We start from the raw sequence: 23305 nt of genomic DNA, 5'->3' as shown, positions 1-23305 counted from the left end.
CACCAGATTGACTTTGCCAAGGTGCTTGTGCTGACAGCCACCTTAGCCCCGCCCCCGTCTCCCAGTAAGTAGCAGTGATACAACCAACCAGAGATCTGTTGAGTGATGCCATCGCACCATGCTGTTCACTACTGGTTATGGTTATGAAGTGTTAAAAGAAAAGTTGAGGTGACAAGATAATGTAAGATGTGTTTGTTCCCTTGTTTCTGATAAATGGAGTATTGTTTATGTTATGTGATGGGACTAAATAAGGAGATGTTGTATAGTAAGAGTGGAAGCAGCTTTTTGTGTATGCTGGTAACTTGCTCTTCTCATAGCTGTAACTTCTCAAATGAGTTTGTTAAATTACTAACCATACTTACTTTAAGTTCTTAGCTGTTCCTAAGTTCTTAATTTAGTTGAGTTTCTGTTTTCCTAAATGAGTGCCTTATGTGTCCTTAGTATCTATTCTGTTAATAGTTCCAATTGTACTACTAATAGGATTTTTCCTCTCAAATCTTTCATATTTCAATGCTGATTCTTAGCTTTTGTACTGTTTAACAAAATTGTAAGGTTACCAGCAAGTAGGTATGTTTAAAAGCGTAATTTTGATATTCTACCCAATCTTTGATATTTACGTAATTTTGATGTTCTACCCAATCTTATATTTAAAACAATAAAGCAAAATTGACTTTGGAATTTAATGTACTGCTTTTGTGTTTTAAAACAGTGGACCTGTATTATCATTGGCAGTTAGTTCCAATGGAGAGCAGTGTTTTAGTGGTGGAATAGATGCAACTATACAATGGTGGAACATGCCTAGCCCAAATGTGGATCCTTATGATACATATGGTAAGCATTATTGAAATATGTCATGATGTAGTTTAATCCACTTAGGTTGTTGCTGCAGTGATCCAACTGTGAGGTTACCAATGCATGGACAACTGTGGTCAAGCTATCCTGTTCCGGGAACAGCTATAGTTATCTAATCAATTAAAATTGGTGAAAGGCACTCCTAGCCACGAAGGACACCTCTGCCTGCATTGGCAGTGCTGGATCCCATCTAGGCAGGCAGCTTACCAACTTCCTTGATGTGGGAACTTAACTGCTCACCCACAGAGTCTCAGTCTTGCCAGGAGTCTGACTCTTCTTTTTTAGCCCTCATCTAGCCCACCATTGTATTCAGACACCAGTCCAGGGCCTTCTCAGCTGTTCCCAATCAGATGTTAGTGAGAAATAGAGTTTGGTATGATGACACTTTGCTCCAGTGACCACTCCCATTGGCTTCATGTCGATGTTAAATAGCATTGGATACAATTTGGTGCCCTGTGGCATCCCATAGCTCAAAAGCCTAGGTAGGACCCGAGTAGCACTCATCCAATGCTGCTTCCTGAAGCCATCTGTGGAGACAAGAAATAAGATCGGTTATTATGACTATATAATTTGGAATCTCACAACAAGTTGATAGATTATCCATACAGATTTACATTATAAGAACCCATATATTTTTGGGGTGCTGGTTAGAAATGCTCAAAAGATTGACTAACTAAATTTTTTTCTTTCTTTTTTTTCTCCTGAAGAGCCAAACGTTCTAGCTGGCACATTAATTGCTCACACGGATGCGGTCTGGGGTCTTGCTTATAGCGGTATAAAGAATCACTTACTATCTTGCTCAGCAGATGGCAGTATTAGATTATGGAATCCACCAGAAAAGGTGCCATGCATTTGCACTTACAATGGAAATAGAGGTGAGCTCTGAGGTTTTCTATCTGTTAACAAAAGTTTAAGTTGAAAAGAAAATATTTTTGTAAACACACACACCCACATACACCAGCCAAGAAACAGTATTTCTAGAAGCAAATCAAAGTTCATAACAGCGGGTAATGATAGTCTAGACACCTGTGTTTCCTTTTAGCTCCAAGTCCTTTTGGTTTTTGTCTGTTTTAAACAATTTCTTTCATTGTATTTTAGATTCCTCTGGCTGGCTAGCAACAAATAAACCAATAAAATCACAATATGATTCCTGAATCTAAGCCATTTTATTTTGGATGGCAGTTATACTTGGAAGCAACATAAATTGCTTTAAAATAAAGATAGCTTGTTGTATGAAGTTTTTTTTAAAAAAAGAAGATCAGTACATTGACTTTTAATTATTATATTTATCTTTGAGTAAATTAATTATCTTAGAGACTTAAATTGGATGTAGAAGTATTTCTCTTAACAGATTCATTGTTCTTTCTTTCCTTTCGGCTCCAGAGTATGGAATACCCACATCAGTTGACTTTATAGGTTGTGATCCTGCTCATATGGTGACATCATTTAGCACTGGCAACACCGTCATCTATGATTTGGAAACATCCCAGGCACTGGTAATGCTTTCATCACAGACTGATTCTGGTAAGCAAAAGAGGTTCTTTACTTGTATTACTTGTTAAATTTCTACCCATCCCTTCCTTTCAAAGGAGCCCAGGGTGACTGTGTGGTAAAACAATGCAATTAAAAAAACATATTCAAAACATGTGAAAGCATCTCAGAACTTCTGAAAAAGTATGAACAGTCATATACCCTCACAACTAATAATTTCACAGTTGCCAGGAAAAGTATATTTCTGTCATCAAATGCCTGGTAAACAGGAATATTTTTAAGTTCCTCTTGTGTTGAATTTGGTTCTGGGAAACTTCATTTTAAATCCTGCCTCAATTGTGTGAACTTACTGGGAGGTCTTGAAAGTTACCACCATCAAGTCCCCATGTGTAAAATGGAAGAATTAGGATGAACTGCTTCAAAGAAGAATGGTGAGGACAAACAAGATTTTTTTTTAAAAAAAAACCACATTTCACTTGCCAGATAAAAAGTCCTTGATGTCTTTTTGCTGACATGTTCACCCAGACCTCTTCAAGTTAGGAGATGCCTAATGAAAGCTGCTTCTTAAAATGTTCGTTTCAAGTAGTACAAGTGCCAGTGTTACACATCTGCTCATCCACTTTTCCTCCATTGCCCATACCCCAGAAATCTTTGCTAAAATAGTACACGAGCGCCCCAAAACTAGGACCATAATCACTTTGATTAAAGCAATCATTGGCAAGCATGGTTTATTAGAAGTTCTGTGTCAGAGTAATAGTAGCTCAATTGCAAAACAACCCTATACAAACCATCCTATACACTGGTCTGTGTGGGTGGAGATGGTTTAGATTGAGCAGAGGCATCCCTCTACTCATCTCCCTGGTCTTCTGCTGTACATAGAGAGGGGTTCCAACGCCAGTGGAGTTTAGCAGAAATGGAGAATTCTCAGAGAGGGGGACTGAGCCATTATTGTTTGACTTGAAGCTTGACCGCTGCTCCAGCCTGAAGCTTCTGCAGAGATCAGGTTCAATCGTCCTGCCCTCCCACCTTTTGCTTCGGCAGCCGCCATAAGTGACTGAACTGCAGATGTGGTGGCAGCGGCTCAACTACAAAACTCCACTGACAGTGCATAGGAGTTTAGATTGCACTCTTTATATGTAAGGATAAATCCTGGTATGTCCTCTGGGTCAAGTTTTCTTTCCTCCCATTTCTTTCTGGGGTTGGGGGGGGGGGGAGAGATGAAAAGCTTCCACTTCTAGTTTCTTGTCAAACCATCATTTGGCATCTTTTGTCTTGCTACAAACAGAAGAGTCCAGTCTCTTCCGATTGTGTGCAAAGGAGGGGAACATGAGGACTTGAGGCTTGTTGCTGCTTGTTCTCATAGCAACAACCCAGCCCCCACTTTTCCTGAATTGGAGCCAGTTTGTCTTTGAAACCATCCTTTGGCATACATGCAAACTCCCTTAAGAAGCTAGAGTGACAGGGCTAACTTGTGGATTTATATATATATGCACCAAACATGTTAACTGAATTCAGTGTGATTTCTTCCTCCTCTGATTGTCATCTCTATTGTGTTCTCAGGTTTACAATCAAACAATCACATTAACAGGGTAGTAAGTCATCCAACACTCCCTGTAACAATAACAGCTCACGAAGATAGACACATCAAGTTTTTTGACAATAAAACGGGTAAGGAAATAAAAATGCCCTTCCTTTTCGTCAACATCCTCTGATATTTTTCATATGCTCCTGCTTGTTCTGTAGGTTCTCCTCTCTGTCAATCATCCCCCCTTTAGTCTGGGACATCCTCCATTGGAATTTTGTGATCACAGCAGCTCAATACAGTGGCTGAGGTGCAGTTTATTTACAGCAGGGAGAGGGGGGATGGCAAGCCTATGTTTCATTCCTTTAAGCTTGAAGTTAAAAGTATTTTATCTTTCACTGCTGTAGTGGTGAAATATCTGGAGCTAGAATTGGCATCAGGAAATAGGAGCTGCAGATGGGATCAGTCTGTTGCCCCAAATTAGGAAGCATATCCCTGTCTCCATTATTCTTTTCTAGCCCTCCTGGATTCTGTACTTTGTGCAGCTTCAGTGACTGGGAATTATTTTCAATACGTTATTGGCTTGGTGTTTCCTATGTTTTTTCTTGCTTTTTGCAAATCTGTTAATAGCTGTTTAACCTTTTCAATTGAGTGTGTCAACTTGCCTTCAAGTGGCATTCATAAAGAATTGGCAATCAGAAACAAAATTACTATAATAATGAATACTCTAAAAGTCATATGCTATCCCTTTAACATAATCGTTTTAAAATTGTTACTGATTTAAGGGCAAATGTTTATGCCTTTCTGTGACTTTCCTTGAAGCACCTAGCAGGCCACCATGGAAACAGAATGCTGAGCTGGATGGAAACCTGTTCTGATCCAACAGTGTAGTATCTTTGTTTCTTAAGGTTGAATCCTTGGTAACCGTCACATGTTCTTTAATTGCTGTTAGGTAAAATGATCCATTCTATGGTTGCTCACTTGGACGCTGTCACAAGCTTAGCTGTGGACCCTAATGGAATCTACTTGATGTCTGGAAGTAAGTCGGCAACGTCTCCTGTATTGCTAGCGGATCTTGTTGTATTGTGATTTAGCTATGTCCGAAATCCTGACTCTTGTTTTTCTCTTCATTCAGGTCATGACTGCTCTATTAGATTGTGGAATTTGGACAGCAAAACATGTGTGCAAGAAATAACAGCCCATAGGAAAAAGCTGGATGAATCCATTTACGACGTAGCTTTTCATCCGTCAAAAGCATATATTGCCAGTGCAGGAGCCGATGCCCTTGCCAAAGTATTTGTGTGACATAACAAAGCAAACCTGCATCTTATGTAGCAGGTTTGCCTGGACGGAAAGAGGCAATGCGTCACTGCCATCACTCAAACGGTTACTGATGAGACACTACATGTGACCAGCCTCAGCAGAGACTGTGTGTTTGGGGGCAGATTTAAATTGGTCAAATCACGATCTCGTGAATAACGCTGGGCTGATTCATTTAACTGTAATTACTGTATTTTTGAAAGGAAAAAAAAAAGCAAACCAGTATTTGTAGCCTTGACTGGATATGGACTGAGCGTTTGTCTGTTATTTAGGTGTGTCTTTAAACGAACGTGGAGTCGGATCTTATTAAAGACTTTTATTTTGGACTCTGTGTGCTGCCTTAGGGTTAGGAATGTGGTGCTCTTGTTGGGAGGGAGGGAGCTCCAAGAGTAGCTTTCTTTGCATCTCTTAGTATCTTCTGTTATCAGTCAAATGCCACAGATTCCCCTTTTAAACTTTTATTTTGCTTTAAAGAAAAAGGAATTAACTTAAAATATTTAGCATTAGTTGCACAAAATATTTGGATAAAATTCTAGTTTTTATATGTCTTTTATATATTTAGCCTGTCACAACAGTGCTCAAGATTGTATGGATGATGTTTTTTCTGCATTATAGGAACCCGAAACCACAGAGATCTTGCTGGCCCGCTGCCCTGTAACAATACCGTTTCCTTTGTTATCTAATGAAGCTCAACTAAGTCCTTTCATCAGGATGCTAATTCATCATCATTGCATAACTGGCTTCCTAAAGGACTGTAAAGAATTGTGTAAGCGAAACACAAAGGAACTAAGTACCCCCAGCCCTCCCAATGAACTTTTAAAATTAATCTTGGCATCCTATCACTATGTGATATTTTGTACATCTTAACTGTATTTACGAGATTATTTATCAAGGATTACCCATCTGGCTAATGGCCTATTATTTATTTCATTTTTGTTGGTCTTTATATTCTTTTTATGTAGCGTATCAAGGGGCCCTGTATATCTATTATGGCACTCTTCAAACAGTCTAAAATAGATTAAAAATGGGACATGTAATAGTTTTAAAAGTTAGACAGACTTTTTCCAGTTAAGTGTCTGGAGTAAAGTTGATTCCAGAAAGTCATTTCAGAACTTTTGGAGTGAAAATGTTTTTATTTGCAGTTCAAATAGAATGCAAAAGTAGTTGAATCAAGAGTCAGAAATTGGCTGTGTTTGGAATAGTTATTCTCTGCTTTGATTTGTTTTTTTCAGATGTGCTTCAGTTTATGGTGTAACAAAAAGATTTTGTTTGTGTAACTGCATGATTAAGACAATAAAGTATTTTTTCTAGTCTTCCACAAAAATCTTTCTGATCAGTTTGCAAGTTTTGATGAGTTTTGTAAGTTTTCTGTTTTACAAACTATGAATCAGCAAATTTTTAAGATTGTACAACATAGCAAAAGTACAGCTGTTTAAAAAAATAATGTATATAAAATGCATATAATAAATACTAAATGGTGTACCTGTATGTTACTGTTGGTTATATTTTGTGTTGCAAAGTTTTAAGTGTCATTTTATTCTCCAAGTAATTAGGAAAGGAAGGTTTAAATTTTAACAAAACTACTGCTTTGCACATTTTAATAAACTGCATTGCTTTAAAGACTTGTAATATTTATCAACAGTTTCAACTGTGCCACTCTCTTATAAGAACCAGTTTCAAGAACAAATAGGGATTTGTATTTTAAAAATGGGAAACACAATGGCAAGGCAGCTTGTATTTTTAAAATGAGAATATTGTCAAGCAATGACATTAGAGTCAAATTTGAAAGCCACTTAGTTCAATTCTGCACATTCCTGCTCAGAAGTAAGCCCCACTGAGTTCACTGAGGCAGACAACTAGGATTACAGTTTTAGATATTTGATTTTACAATCTTAAAGGAATCTTGTGTTTATTATTTATAATCTACAATTAATGAAATCATTGTGCCTTTACTCTAAAAGGTAGATGATACTAAGTAGCACACTTTTGAGTGTAAAACTTGCCATTTCATGACAGACTAGATTCTTAAAACACAGATTTTGAGTGGTTTTTCCATGCCTATTCCGCCCCAAAAATCATAATCATAAAATGATTGTTTCTTTAACTGTTCATGACAAAGCAGTTCATAGAACCTTTGTGTGCCATTCATTTCATCTTGTTACATGTCTTTCTTCCATAAATTGTTTCTACAAATGTACCCATTCTTTAAAGAGAAAATCAGCACAATACAAACTAAGAATGGGTGCCAGCATGTTTCTTGAATTCGTTGCTGAGCACATCATTAGGACATGGAAAATGCTCTTATAATGGATGGTATCTCGTGTTTCCATGTTTTACAATTAGATTAGCAGAGAGAATGTATTTCTCATATTGAACTGGAGCAAAGCGAGATGGCAATGTACCCTTGACAAAGTAATGTAAGCATATATTGCATATAACCAGATTGGAGAAAAAGCAGCACCATTGTTTGCAATCCTGATGCATTAAAGTTACACTGTAAATAAAAAAGGAAATCCCACCTTTGACCCTAGAGCTCAAAGTGTGGTTTCAAAATGTGTCTGTGTGTAGAGGTTTTTAAAAACTCTTCTGCTGATTTGCACTCTTGGTTTTTTCCACCAATTTAAAGCATTAACTAATAGGCAAGAGTGGTTTTTATTTTATTATATTGGAATTAATTATATTGGAATTAGTTTCATAATTGCCTTTTCTTAAGTCAAACAATGTTCCTGGCAGCTTTTCCAGAGTGCTGCATTCTAAGGCTTAAATGAAATGTGACTCTTTAATAAACATTGCCAAACAAACTGCTTTTCTTTGAAATTGTATTAAAAATGGGGAACGTGGATACCACTATCCTTCCTGTTGAAGACACACAAATGCATACACATATTAGGTTTATATATGTATAGTCCTAGTATTTGTTATAAGTTAGTTCTGAAATGCATGATTCCATACATTACAGAAAATCACCAACAGGCACAGCCCAACATAGTTTCTTGTTGCTTCAGTACCACATAATGATGTGCGGGGCTCAGTTGTATAAAAACTGCAAATAGTCAAGTTGAACAATCTGTAGTTACACACTATAGACCTTCCCACCCCTGAATTATTTCTGTGGACAGCCGTGGCCTCTTTAATGTTGGTCTTATGGCTCGGCAGCAGCTAAGGTTTCAGTGGAGGAAATAGAGCCAAGGAGCACTGGTATGACTTTCCCATAGATTCTCCCCAATCCTCAGACATAATGAATGTTTTACTAAACTGAACATAGGCAAACTGTTCATAAAGCATTTCCAGCTTAGTTTTAGTTGAAGCTCCATAGTCCAATGCTTCTGTTCTCACTGCCAATGCTATACAGATACACAAGCCAGGTTCATCTTGCCTATACTACAAAAATTCCCAGGTTGCGCAGAACAACTTTATACCTCCCTGCTACTTCAAGATGAAATCCCAGGCGTTACATACTCAGTTGCTAGATTTTGCGCTGCCATGGTGGATATTTGTCAAAGGGTGGTTTGCGCAACAAACTAGGCCCCAAATGCAAGACCACCTTCACACTCCCTCAGTCACTCTTAACCGTTTGTCCTTGTTTCTGTCTTTTTAAGAATGTACGATAAAATCACATTTTAATTACTACTTTTTATCTCTTACCTGTTTTAAGTCTTGGGTGTTCAGTTTATTTGTATGTTTTATCTTATGTTGGTCTGTGACCAAAATAAAGTTTGATACTGTACCTTCTGTTCTCACAAACCGTTTAGAGGCTTGGAACTTTCCTCAACTGCTAAAATGCTTTTTAAGAGTGTCATTTCCTTCCTTGGGTTTCTCCTTTGTGGAATCCAATAAAATGGTTGGCTGGGTTGTGTGTGATTTGTACTAATAAGTACAAATGAAATAGATTCTGTTCTAAGAAGAGCTAAAGTCTCTGAGCTGTGCAAATTGAACCAGTGTGCACTATTTCTTTTTTGGTTTATATTTGGTTTTGCTAAACGCGGGGAACGAGGATGACATACACGGAGCACTGCCAAACACTAGGAAATCCTATTCAGCACCTCCTCTGCCTTCTGAGATTTCAAAGTATATCTTCACAACTATGGAAACTTGCTTTTAAAAAGCTGAAATGGTTTGGAAGATGAATTCTGCCTCAAATGCCACAGGCTGAGCTTTTACAGACTTGCAGAAGAAACAGTAAAAGTTACACGTGCATAGTATTAATATGTGGAAGCTGCTCCGTTTGTGAATAGTTAACTAAATGAGGACAGAGAGGTTGGCAGGTTTCATCTTCCAGGTCTCATTTAGGTAATAATATACAATATATAGGTGGCAGTCTGCCAAGAAAAATGTAGATAAAGTTACTAAATAGGTGACTGTACCATGTGAGGTTTTCTGTTGTGTCAGTGTACATTAGAGATTTGCTTTTATATACAAACATGGAATAAAAAAGTTATACTGTCATAGGTCCTAAAGTGGACATTCTCTTTCAACTCATTGGTTTGTCAAGAGCCTAACTTTTCATTGGTTAAAGGGTTCTGGCTGAAGAGAATCAAAAGGCAGACCTAACACTGTGAGAGTCTGGAGTTAGGGACTGAAGAACCAGCTAGAGCAGAGGTCCCCAAAACTAAGGCACGGGGGCCGGATGCGGCCCAATCGCCTTCTAAATCCGGCCCACAAACCGGCAATCAGCATGTTTTTACATTAGTAGAACGTACCCTTTTATTTAAAATGAATCTCTGGGTTATTTCTGGGGCATAGGAATTTGTTCATATTTTTTTAATATAGTCCGGCCCCCCACAAGGTTTGAGGGACAATGGACCGGCCCCCTGCTGAAAAAGTTTGCTGACCCCTGGAAATAAGAGCTGAAATGTCCTAGTGGCAACAGGCAGTGGCTGTCTAAGGATGAAGTGAAGACACCAGGGCTGAGACAAAGCTGAGTTGGTCTGTAGCAAGAGGAAGACTCCAGCAGCAGTCCTCCAGAAGAGCTGAAGGCAGACTGTCAGGTGTCTACATGTAGCAGTGAGTTCCTGACCAGATGAAGACTTTGGATAAAGTCCTCTGTAGAGTGAATATTAACTGGGGAGAAGATAATAGCAACTGGCTATTGGCTTCCAAAAAGGAAGAGAATGAATGCAAGGAAATTTATCCCTCTTTAAAGTAACCCTTACAGCAAATATTCACGTATTTAAGCTCTAACTCACTAATAAACCTATCTGATGCCATAAATAAGTTTCAACAAAATTAATGGGGGCAGCCAATGCTGTTTGGATGTACTTCTCACACAATGGGGCATCCTCTCCTGCAGCCTTCCATGTACCCAAGCAGTTAGGGGACTTTACAGGAGGAAAGGAAGAAGAAGCCCCATTGTGCAGGTGGGGAATCCAGATGCTGGATTTCACCCAATATATTTGTTTGGCTTTTAAGTTGGAAGACTTCTGGTACATTTGTCCTATAGCCAAAGGCAGCCCTTGTCTACTGCGGTAATTGATGAATAAGGGAATATTTAAAAACGAGACGTTAGCAGTAGGAAAGTAGGTGGCTTCAACATACAGTGGTACCTCGGTTTACAAACACAATTGGTTCCGGAAGTCCGTACTTAACCTGAAGCGAACGTTCCCATTGTAAGTAATGGAAAGTGGATTAATCCGTTCCAGACGGTCCATGGAGTACTTAAACTGAAGCGTACTTTACCTGAAGCGAACTTTCCCATTGAAAGTAATGGAAAGTGGATTAATCCGTTCCAGACTGGTCCGCGGAGTACTTAAACTGAAAATACTCAAACTGAGGCGTACTTAAACCGAGGTATGACTGTATAAGGTGTAAGTGGCAGATATTTCATTTGAAATAATATAAAGGTGGCCCTCCTAACAAAGGAGTTCAGTTTTAGAAGCAAGCCTCATGCCTGCTCTCGCCTCATCACCTGAACTATTCAGACCCAGCACATGATTCCACCACCCACCCCCTGCAAACAGTTACCCTGGGGTAGATTGAGATTGATGACATACCCTTGCCTTACATTATGCCACTTGCTACAACTCATCGTTTCCCCAAACAGTATACAATAATTATTTTTGTTTTCTTGTGATAATTCCACAGTTAATGATACAAACAGCTGCATTCTTTGTTATTGCTTTATTGAATTATAGCATACTATTGGGAGTCTTGTAAAAAACAAACAAACCATAGTGTGGAGAACAGCTGTCATGTAAGGTATGTGTATTTTCCATATCAAACATTTTTAAAGGTATGAATAAAATAGTAATCTGAGAAAAGTGCATATTTTTCCTCCAACATACTAAAAACAACAACCCACCTGTGTAGAAATATCTAGGTAATAAAGTAGAAAAATACTAGGCATTGTTGCCACTTATATTTATGTAATATATTGACAATCATAAATTATGACTAAAAGCCAGTTAAATAGGATCCCTTCTGTACCTTTCATAACTGCTTATAATGTTTACAAACAAAACAACTTGTTGCAGGGCAAACAGTTCTGCAGTTGACAGTTTACAGCCCAATTCATGAGTCTTTTAATCTGGTATAACTGGATTTAAATGCATTCAGTCCCACTGACAATAATTGAATTAATTCAGATAAAAGCTGAAAGTTGCCCCTTAAAACCTTTTTTTCTTAATACAGTGGTACCTCGGTTTATGAACACAATTGGTTCCGGAAGTCTGTTCATAAACTGAAGCGTTCATAAACTGAAGCGAACTTTCCCATTGAAAGTAATGGAAAGTGGATTAATCTGTTCCAGACAGTCCGCGGAGTTCTTAAACTGAAAAGTTCATAAACTGAAGCGAACTTTCCCATTGAAAGTAATGGAAAGTGGATTAATCCGTTCCAGACGGGTCTGCGGAGTACTTAAACTGAAGCGTTCATAAACTGAAGCATGGGTGTAATTGGTTCCGGAAGTCTGTTCATAAACTGAAGCGTTCATAAACTGAAGCGAACTTTCCCATTGAAAGTAATGGAAAATGAATTAATCCGTTCCAGATGGGTCCGAGGCGTTCATTAACCGAAAATTCATAAACCGAGGTGTTCATAAACCGAGGTTCCACTGTAGTTTTATTGCATTCCAGGCAATTAAGGAAGCGAGAACTCAATACTTTTTTTTAAAGCAAGTAATTATTCATACACTACCAAATCTTTGGAGATGCACATGACCAAGGTTTGTGTGTATATGTTGTTTTGTTTTGTTTTAAATCCAAACTTAGCCAGATTTTAAACAGCTTTTATTTGTGCTTTGGAGTAGTCAAATAATTTTTTAAGAAACTAATTGCTGTACATTAACTGTCTATCAGGATGCATACAAGACATTCTAAGCACTAGTCTGTGCTATGCAAATGCAGCGCTGATAGCTATGTACTCGGCAAAATATTCCTTTCACCACAGTTGATAGTATTCTAAAGCAATCTTTTTTTACACTTGATAAAATGTATCTGAGATTATATTCAGCATTTAATGCCAGGAGCAGCTGTGTATTTTCTCTATATACATAACATGAATATCAAGTAACCTTAACTATGAGATCTGCATCACTTTAAACTTTAACTGAGAAATATTAAACATACATATGTAATGGCAGCTTTGGGCTAACTTCTCTGCTTACTGTTTATTCAAACAAAACTTCCACTGACTTCCGTACAAGATCTGCCTAAAGAAAGCAGAAGAGTAGCCCTTTGTGTGCTAGAATAACAGAACATCTATACCCTAGAGAGACCTCCTTGGCATTCCTGACGTGATTGAGAGTCATCTCCTGCAGCCTTCCATTTACTGTTTGGAGTCCAAGAAATCTCTGCAAATGGCTCTAACAACATCAGGAACAAGCTGCTCCAGTCCCATAAACTCTCTTGTGAAAAAGGTGTGTCTCTCCCTTGGTTCAGATGCCATATCTTTTAAATCCTCCAGTGGGGCCCAAGCAATGCCAATGGAGAAGGTGGTAATACCTGCAAGAAAGAAAGGCTGGTTTAAGCCTCAAGCAGACATGACAATGGTTTATTGAGTCTTCCTTAAATAAAAATAAACAAGTGAGGCCTGTGTCATTATCCTATTTAATAGCTATAAAGAGGTTATAGGACCTGCCTATTGCTGCTTCAATTTCACAGGAATACACATAGTGGGTATTGTAAGATGGCTTGCAGAATGATCCCATAGCACACATGATATGTATTTATTTTGGGTTCTTGATTAGTCTATGGGTAGTATCCAAACAACATGTCCCTTTAGTGCAAGGATTTCTGCTTGTACAATGAGTCTTTGCCCATTCTCCTACCCCTGCATGTGCCCCACACCTTCCCCCATATCTGCTCTGGAGGGTTCAGGGACACCGAGAACATACTTAGGGAGCACATGGAGGAGGAGAAGGCAAAAGTTCCATTGTGCAAGCAGAAATCTGTGTGCCAACGGGACCATGACTTAGTGCTGCGTTAGATACAACCCCTAATGATTGTTGTGTCACAACATGTAATGAGGCAAGTTGGTCCAGAACGTAGTGGGAATCTCTGTTAAACCCAGGATGGGTATCCCAAAGTAATGGATGGTATCTGACTAAATCATAGTTGGAGTAGACCCACTGACATCAGTAGAGTTGTTAATCAAGGCTAGCTTCAGGCCACCAAGTATGACCTAGTCAGATACCACCCAATGAGTTCCAATACACATAACAATGAACAACTATGAATTATCTTTCACAGCTGTTCAGATCATTAACTTCAAAAGCAACCACACTCCCACCACCCAACGTCACTTGTATGAGCACAGACAGTGACAATCATTTACCTGCTTTGTGAGCAGAAACAGCGGGTCCTCGGACATCATCGTAAGACTGGCCATCAGTCAAAATCACCAGGAAATTTTTGTTGGCCCCATCTCTCACAGGTCCAAAAACATTTCTGGTTGTATAGGTAATGGCTTCTCCAGTAGCTGTGCCACCACTCATGTAACGGATTCCTCGGACGGCAGAAAGAACCCTCTCTTTTGTGACATAGTCTGTAAAGCTGAACTCAGTGCGCTGGTCGTAGGTGAACTGAACTGCTGCAATTTTGGCGCCAATATCTGTGATCTCAAATGATTTGGCAACATTGCTGATGAATTCAAGCATGAGACGGAAGTTGCTATCTCCAACGCTGCTGGAGCCATCTATCAGGAAAGCTATGTTGACTGAGTTGTAGCATGTCTTGCTGCACAACATTTGTTCATGAGCACAGAGTTTTTGAACAAGTGGTTTCACATATTTTGTGGTACCAAACCAAGTGGGTATGTTGTAGGAGAAGAAGCCATTATTTTGACAAACAGCCTGTTTAAAAAACAGAACAGAAAAGCTATGGATTTTGGCTCTTCTATGGATGTTAACTACTTATCTATACCCCTTTGATGTATTCTTTTGGTGGGGGGAGGTAATGCATTAAATCAGGCATCCCCAAACTGCGGCCCTCCAGTTGTTTTGGCCTACAACTCCCATGGTCCCTAGCTAACAGGACTAGTGGTTGGGGAAGATGGGAATTGTAGTCCAAAACATCTGGAGGGCCGAAGTTTGGGGATGCCTGCATTAAATGTTTGTTTGTGATGCATGGTGCTTATATCTTCCCTTGAGACTGTTTAAAAAAGGGCATATTTTCCTAGGCTTCAACAGAAAGAACCATTCTGCCCGGTGTTGTATCACTGTGTTGGGCTTACTTGCAACTCTAGTGGACAAAGGCAGGAGGAGCTTTTACAAAAATACAAAAAATAGTCTGTCCCCTCTTCAGTTTTGCATACTCACTGGGCATGAACAATGGGGAACTGAAGCTTAGGATATTGTTAACCTATTTCCAACAACAAACCATTACCTGAAAGCCAACTGTGCAAACAGAGATGAGAAAAGGTGTTGCAGGGTGTGGCCCCAGTGATGCTACACTGAACAAGCAAATCTACCCCTCAGGTAGGTACAATGGTACTATTCCGTTTGTCAGTGTAGCATCACTGGGTTGGGATGTACAGAAGCTTACCCAACTAGAGTGGGTCCCAATTGTAACAAGTTATTACCATGGGAGAGCCTGCTGCTGCCCGCCCCCTGCCAAATGCCACTTCAGGGGAAGCAAAGGTGCCTGGTGAACGTGCTCAGGGACATCCAGGTCGCTGCTCTGCATATTTCTAACGTTGTCACTGATAGGGCATTGATCTCAAAGATTCTTTGGGCTGAGGTGATGGCCACCAGGAATAGGACTTTAAAAGAGAGGATCTTCAACAGTACTTGTTTCAGTGGCTCAAAAGCTGGACATTGGAGAGCTGAGAACACCGTGTGAAGATCCCAGAAAGGAAAATGATGGACAACTGGAGTACAATGGAGGAAGTGGTTTGCTAGCAGGTGAGTGGTCAGAGCAGGGCTATCCAGCCATGCCAGAATAGAAGAAATGGCCACTGCTTGTTTGTTTGTTTTTGGATATTAGGTTTGAACCTTTGTCAAGGACCTTCCTGTAGGAATACTAATTAGTCAGGGATGGATGTGGTTTCCATTGAACCTTGCTTGTGCCCAACTTGTAACCTTGCTGGTAAATGCAGATTGTGGGGAGGGAACGGTCAGTACCTTAACTAGTGCTGACCGGACTTGTCTCCAAGAATCCACCCCAGCTGATGCTGCCTTTGTAAGGGCTGATTAAAGCCTGTGGGGTGGTAGATCTCAGTGTACTGTGATCACCATTATGGAGGACCATCCAATACTCCCTAGACTGGTTGTGGTGGGGGAAGCGTCCACTGCTTCGCCCAAACAAGGAAAGAAAATCATTGTAGATGAGCAGCAAACCCTGGCAACCTGGGCGAGCTGCTCTTGTCCCCCTCTCAAAAGTGAGTCCATGGATTCTAATATCTCTCTCTCTCTCTCTCTCTCTCTCTCTCTCTCTCTCTCTCTCTCTCTCTCTCTCTCTGTGTGTGTGTGTGTGTGTGTGTGTGTATTTATGCAGAGAAAGAACAGTAAAAAGAGAGGAATAACAGAAGAATAAAATTGCTAAGCCAAGATGAAAGAGTAAGGTGAAAACCAAAGGAGAACGTGATATTGAGGCAAAAAACTGAAGAGGGACCAGTCTATTTCCTGTAAAAGCTACTCCTGCCTTCATCCACTAGAGACACAGGTACAGTCATACCTCTTCTTGCAAATGCTTCATGTTGCGTTTTTTCGGGTTAAGAATGTGGCAAACCCGGAAGTGTTTACTTCCGGGTTTCGCCCTGCGTGCAGAAGTGTTCTGTGGGATTTGCGCATGTGCAGAAGTGCGGCTCTGGTTGCGGACTTTTTGGGGTGCAAATGGCACCCCGGAATGGATCATGTCCATAATCAGAGGTACCACTGTATGCCCAACCTAGTGATGCTACATTGGCAAGCAAAACCAAAGCTGTATCCAATTTAAATTCTACTTAGAGCAAAGTCATTCAAATTAATAGGCATAACTAGCCTAGGCTTATACATTTCAATGAGTCTACTCTGAATAGGACTAAGTTGGATATAGCCCATAATATTTACAACTTGGGAAAATGCTTTCCTTCCCCTAGCAAGCTTAGCTATTGTTACTGAGATTGCTGTGTAGAATGTTTCTTATGTATATTACAACAATCCCTGTAGCATGAGTGATGACTAATGGTTATTTTTAGACCACAGCTGCATCGTCTCCTGAACTTCACCCTAAACTTCTCAACTCTCAAGAGCTTTTAGTTGACACTGCTTTCCTTTTATAACACTACCTTAGCGAAAGTGTGGATTATAACCTGCCAATTTTTCAGTTGGGGATCTTGTCCAAAATCTATTGAAGCCCCACCCAGAGGGAGGGTGAATTTAGGAAGTTCCTTTCTCACCTTCTCAACAAAGCCAATGTCTTGAACCATCCCAAGCTCTTCAGGTGTGGGCTTTGCAATGGACACAATGAATACATTGATACCAAATTCTCTGGCCACTATTCCAGCTTCTTCCAGATTGTCTGATGGCCAGCCATCTATGAAAACTACGATGACTTTAGGAATGCCTTTGCGTACCCCATTTTCAGCAGTAAAGAATCTTTGTGCTGTGTGTTTCAAAGCTTTTCCTGATAAGGCAGCAGGAGGGGGAGAGAAAAGAAAAATGTTTTAGATTGTCAATTTTTGCTACTTTTGAAAGCACAACTCATTCTGTTTAGATGTCTAAAACATAGACTTCATAGACCAGGAACTTAAGAACAGTAAAGTGAAATAGTTCTTTAAGATGCATAATTGAGACATACCATAAATTATCAGTGTTCCTAGTTGTGCTGCAGAATCTGTAAAACCTAATTTCAAGCAGTGTGGCAGTAAGACAGCCATCCTACATGCCAGGGGTGGCTAGCCCTTTTCAGACAAAGGACCACTGCAACCTGTGTTCAGCTTCAGCAGCCAAATATCAAAGACAGTGTGATTTTTTTTAAAAGGAAATTTGATGACAGGGGCGGGTCAAAAAAGTTTTGATATTACAAAATCATAGCAAAGAGGCATGAGAGTAATCAATACATTGTTTTTAAATCACAAATTATTAACATTGTGCTTTTAAAATCATTCCATCGGCACACGTATTTCTGTTTGGCCGACTGGCTGATCTCTTCTCTCTTCACCCTACAAGCAATTCTGGGGGTTCTCCTGTCCCCCCTTCCCCACTAATATGGGTCATGGGGGTTGGAGAAGGAGAGGGGGACAGTTCCATTGTGCTCACGGAAGTCCTTGCACTAGTGGGACAAGTTAGCTGAATCCAGCCCTATGCTTTTCTGCAGAGATCACACACAGGAATTATAGACGCAAGTGGGAAACATTTCCAGAAGAGATTTAGTAGTGATTCTCTATATTGGGGGTGAGGAACCTGTGGCTCTCCAGATGTTGTTGGGCTGAGGTCCCTCACCCCTCATCTAGCATATGTTGAGAGGTCTGAGGTCCCTCACCCCTCATCTAGCATATGTTGTTCAAGGCTGTCAGTCACAAGGTTGCTATTTCAGAAGGCAGCATTTCTAAGTGCAAATAGCTTGAATGCCTTTAGTCTAGATCAGGGGTGAGCAACCTTTTTCAGCCATGGGCCGGTCTACCATCCTTCAGACCATGTGGTGGGCTGGACTATATATATATTTTTGGGGGGTGGGAATAATGAATTTCTATGCCCCATAAATGACCCAGGGATGCATTTTAAATAAAAGCACACATTCTACTCGTAAAAGCACCAGGCAGGCCCCACAAATAACACAGAGATGCATTTTAAATAAAAGGACACATTCTACTCATGTAAAAACACACTGATTCCTGGACCGTCCACTGGTCGGATTGAGAAGGCGATTGGGCCGCATCTGGCCCACGGACCTTAGATTGCCTACCCCTGGTCTAGATAAAGGGCCAGATTCAACTCATGGTGCTACTAGTGGGAGCTTCCACAGTGACTTCTGCTCACGCAATGGGCCTTTCCCCTCTCTCCTCTCCCTGCCCTCCAAAATTCGTTCAGGGGTCTCATCGGCATGCAATGGGAGGAGGGGGGAGATTGTTCCATCAGACAACCAGAAATGCGCTGACAGAGCCATCTCCTTAGCGCTACATTGAATTCCTCTCAAATACAGTACATCTTTATTTGAAAATACTATTTTTTTACCTCTTGCTTGCTGGGCTTGTACTTACCTGTATTGGAATTGCCTCCTTTGAAACCTATCTCTTTTATGGCAAATAAAACATCTTTTGATGCAGTGAAGTTTTTCAAGTAAAATTCTGTTTTTGGATGCTCACTATTTAAAAACAACAACAAACAAACAGAACAAAGTCATACAGGTACTGTAATAGTGCTAAAATTAATGCTTTGGAGTCTGAGTGGCATTATTTAATCTATGGATTGTTTCAAAACTGATTTTACTACATTTGTTTCTGTTAGTTTCTTCTCCAGTATAGAGTCAGATTCAGACCCACAGGTGCTCTAGACACAAGTAAATTGCTGCTTTCTTAACAAAGATAGCTGCAGTCCTCAAATATGACTGCACACTATCTCAGAACAATCTTTGGCAATTTCCACAAGCGTCACTTAATCAGTGATGACATTTTCCAGGTTTATAAATTAGAGGCAGAAACACACGTTGATTAAAAGGTATATGCAGTTTTCTTTCACTTTCTAAGCAACACTCATGTTAATAACTCAATCCCATTGAGTTCAATGGCAATTACTCTACAGTAAGTATGCATAGGGTGTCGGCAACCATAAAATCACTTGTGAAAATACTTCAGGCATGATCTAGCTGCATGTAGGGCCTGCTTGTAAAGAAACTCAAAAGTGCTTAATAGTTGTCCTAGTTTCTCCTCTGTCTCATGTATGTTATAGGCACAGTGGGAAGTAAAAGGGTAATGGGAAATCTGAGCACATTTTCTGTATCTCCACCCTGCTCCTTTCTCTGTGCCTTGTAAATTTATGTTAGAAGAAATGTGACTCTTCTAAGCCCAGTCAGAATCTTCTACATTTGCATGCTCTACCAGTGAATGTAAGTAGACCACAGACCTTCTTGTCTTCCTTCCAAAGCATTGAAACAAAGACAACTGAGCAAACAACAGCATTGAGGAAAATGTCACTGAGTTCTATGAAAATTGAGCCATATATGCCATATTATAAACTTGTACCACACATTTAACTTGATCTAGATTCTAAATACAATTTAAAATAGATAATTGTTTTCTTTCTTTCTTTACATTTTTAGGCGTGTTTGGATACCAAGCACATTCTGATTGCACAGAACCAAGTTCTGAGCTGCTGGAAGTCAGCATGTTTAAGCTTCTCTTCCTATATCTGCTTTTCTTCTTGTTTCAAAGGTGGCAGGTGTGTCTCGCTCTCCAGCAACCCCTGCCCACAACCAAACCTGTAGCATATCTCTTCTTTGGGGATATGAGCTTCTTGACTTGATAGCTATGAATAGAAGCAAACCATATCTAAGGTCCACTCTCAAAAAGCCTGAATGATCAGCTTGATTCCCGAAACCCCCACCTTGCAGGAGCTGGAAGGAAGGGAGAGCATTTTGTTGACAGAGGGAAGCAGATGATTGATTATTTGGAGTGAAGAAACAGAGAGAGAAATGCTTGACCCTCTCCCTGCCTGACACAAACTCTTCAATACATCTTTTTACCCCTTGGGTTTCCAAACACATGTTTTCTCTTGTAAACAGGTGAATAGAACCTCTTACAGGAAAAAAAGCAGTTGGGTTGCTGCAGGGGGGAAGGGTCTGGTGAGAGTCATATTACTCTCTTCTTGTGATGTGATGAATTGGAGTGGGAAAAAGCAGGTATGCTCAGGCTTAAGTACACACTGCCACCCACTACCCCTGCCTCCACAATTGTCCCCACTCTAAATCCTCTCTTTCCAAAGCAGCTTTCATTCCACCACCACCCCCCCCCCCGGGTTCTGTTGCCCAATGCCCAATGCATTTGGATATGTGTCCTTCAGAAGAAACTGTAAAAACATGAAGATAAAATAAGATGCATATTATCATGTTTTATTGCCATGGGAGATATTTTTTGTGCTTAGTTGTGAATTACTGTTTAAATGGATGTCTTCACAGCTGCCCCGGAAGAGAGATTTACAGTCAAAATGCATTGGGCTCACTTCAATAAACTGTTTCCAAGCACCTGTTCTGGGTTTTTTTGTTCTGTATTTTCCCCACCACAAGCAAAGTGACCATATCCATTGGCTGCATGTCAGATATACAATTTAACTAGGAGTGCTATTTTCAGTTTAAACCCTGCCCTGCCTTAATCTCTTGTATGTGTTTTTCCACCACACTGTCAGCCACTCAACACAAAAAGCTTTCCTTGGCGCTACTAAAGTTTTCAGAAGAATTGCTCATTTTTGGAGCATACTGTAGATGACACTAATTCTCTTGGATGAAATGTTTGTGCTGCTAGTGCAGCCCACAAATATAATTGAATAATCCTTTTGTGACTTAGATGTTTATGGGGTAACTCATCATCAGCTTGGTAACAAGCAGTGTAAATTGTTCCAGATGTTTTTGGTCCTTTTTTCTTTTACATATATTGTTAACAATCATTTGTTTTTGCATTACATTCGCACAGTAACAATGTGGATTGACAGAGTAGAGTTGATACTTTAGTAAAAGAGACAGAGAGAAGGAGGGAGGGAGGGAGGGAGGAAGTGGCAGAAATAAAATCTCCACTACTTAATCTCACAGATGGTTCAAGTTTTAGAGGGGGGGAGGATTTATAGCCCCTTTCTCCCAGAAGTGATTTCCAAAAAAAAGTTACAGTGTTGGAAACTTGCCGTTACACAAGACCAGATGTAAGGATCCCAAAGAAACTGAAGTACAGTTTTTAAAATTGGGGTGAGGACTACAGTCGTAGACGTTTCGTATGCAGAACGTCCCAGCTTCGATCCCTGGAATCTCCAACTAAAAAGGGCCAAGTTGCAGGTAATAGGAGAGGGACATAGCTCAGTCGCAGAGCATCCACCTTGCATGTGGAAGTTTCCAGGTTTAATCTCTGGCATCTCAAAGTAGCCCTGGAAAGCCACTGGTTGTCAGTGAGCTAGATGGACCAATGCTCTGACTCAATCTAAGACAGCTTCCAATGTTCCTATGTAATGGGAAATATCCTTTTTTGAGATTGTGAAAAGCTACTGCCACTCAGAAGCAGGCAATGCTAGGATGAAAGATGGGCAAATAGTCTGCCGGTATAAGGCACCTTGCTTCTTACAATCCCTAAGAACCAACAGAGTTGCTTTTTGGTGCATTTCAAACCATTATATTGAACCACTGATCTTTTGTCCCTAACTTTACTCCCACTCTTTGGAAGTGTTCCCGTGATGGTAACTGATGTATACCACCTTAAAGCTTTGGGTCGTTGCAATATAGAGACAGCTGTGTTTCGGCATGTCTTGTGGTGGGTGGTCACTCTCATTTCCTCTGTTTCTGATGTTCAAACGTAAGTGCAGTTTATTAAGAAGCCAAATGCAACCAACCGCGTATCAAGCATGGGGGAATAGTTGGTAGGGAGGGGATCCATGCCCTGTATATCCACAGTCTTGTGGTGCTTAATATCTGGCTGTTAATTTGGCATTGTGGGAAATTCAGATGTCATCTTTAAAAAAGTATTCCAGATGCACAAAAAAGTAAGTAGTATCAAAGAAATTTAAAGGATGAAAGGACGGGGTGAGGTATAATGTGAGGCAGGGCTTTAGCAAATGCTTATCTATTTTCCTTCCTTGAATTGCTTTTATTCTGTCCCAATCCCTTATCATGCTAACCATGCTTTCCCCACTTGTGTTCTGATAACCCTAATATACCTATATATAGATTAAATCTATTGATGACTACAAGCCTATATATAGGAGGTGTGGGTTAAACCACAGAGCCTAGAAGGTTGGTGGTTCGAATCCCCGTAACGGGGTGAGCTCCCGTTGCTCGGTCCCTGCTCCTGCCAACCTAGCAGTTCTAAAGCATGAAGTGCTAGTAGATAAATAGGTACTGCTCCAGTGGGAAGTTAAACGGCGTTTCCGTGTGCTGTTCTGGTTCGCCAGAAGCAGCTTAGTCATGCTGGCCACATGACCCGAAAGTTGTACGCCGGCTCGCTTGGCCAGTAAAGAGAGATGAGTGCCGCAACCCCAGAGTCATCCGCTGGGCCTAATGGTCAGGGGGTCCCTTTACTTTATGTTGCTGAACTACAACTCCCATCATCCATGGCCATTGGCCACACCTGCTGGAGATTATGGGAGATGTAGTTTAGCAGCATCTAGAGAGGCAAATGTTCCCCACACCTGCTGTACAAATAACCAAGAGCATCACAAGAATGTCCAGAGAAAATGTGCCTTCGGCTAACAAATCTAGGGAGTGATACAAGTGTGGGTTCATCACCATGATCTAATAGGCTAAACACAATAATCAGAATGCTGCACTAGACTGGCGCCAACACATCACTTTCTATAATATTACAATTGATTTTCATTTACTTGTTAACATACTGCATGGGTGTCATTTAATAATTAATGTGTAAGGAAACATGGCATTGATAGGCAGTTCAAATGTGATTCAAACTATAACAGGAAATGCATAACTGCAATAATGTCTTTTTTAGTTAGATCATGCCAACGCTAATCACATTGTTATAAATTATAGCACCTAAGAAGGAGCGATGTACCAAATA

At 40.2% G+C, this 23305-nt stretch overlaps 2 protein-coding genes across 5 annotated transcripts in view; one reads left to right on the top strand and one right to left on the bottom strand.

Moving 5' to 3' along the window:
* The window catches only part of STRN3 (striatin 3), a 44988-nt gene extending 38315 nt beyond the window's left edge, over positions 1-6673 (top strand). For all 4 annotated transcript variants that reach the window (XM_035110079.3, XM_035110071.3, XM_088671561.1 and 1 more), the window contains 6 exons: positions 710-831; positions 1560-1727; positions 2236-2376; positions 3904-4011; positions 4818-4904; positions 5001-6673. In XM_035110079.3, the coding sequence (XP_034965970.1) occupies positions 710-831; positions 1560-1727; positions 2236-2376; positions 3904-4011; positions 4818-4904; positions 5001-5170 (796 nt within the window). In that variant the 3' untranslated portion in view covers positions 5171-6673. The remainder of the gene's footprint in view (positions 1-709; positions 832-1559; positions 1728-2235; positions 2377-3903; positions 4012-4817; positions 4905-5000) is intronic.
* A 5563-nt stretch (positions 6674-12236) lies between these two features.
* The window catches only part of COCH (cochlin), a 31998-nt gene continuing 20929 nt past the window's right edge, over positions 12237-23305 (bottom strand). The window contains exons 9-12 of the mRNA XM_035110152.3: positions 18800-18903; positions 16997-17223; positions 13955-14471; positions 12237-13122 (exon numbers count right to left, since the gene is read on the bottom strand). Coding sequence (XP_034966043.2) covers positions 12947-13122; positions 13955-14471; positions 16997-17223; positions 18800-18903 — 1024 coding nt within the window. The 3' untranslated portion in view covers positions 12237-12946. The remainder of the gene's footprint in view (positions 13123-13954; positions 14472-16996; positions 17224-18799; positions 18904-23305) is intronic.

The sequence above is a fragment of the Zootoca vivipara genome, chromosome 1 (genome assembly GCF_965207765.1).
Source record: "Zootoca vivipara chromosome 1, rZooViv2.hap1.1, whole genome shotgun sequence".
NCBI classification, from domain to species: domain Eukaryota; kingdom Metazoa; phylum Chordata; class Lepidosauria; order Squamata; family Lacertidae; genus Zootoca; species Zootoca vivipara.
The sequence above is the reverse complement of the archived record's forward strand: the minus strand, read 5'-3'. Positions and strand labels throughout refer to the sequence as shown.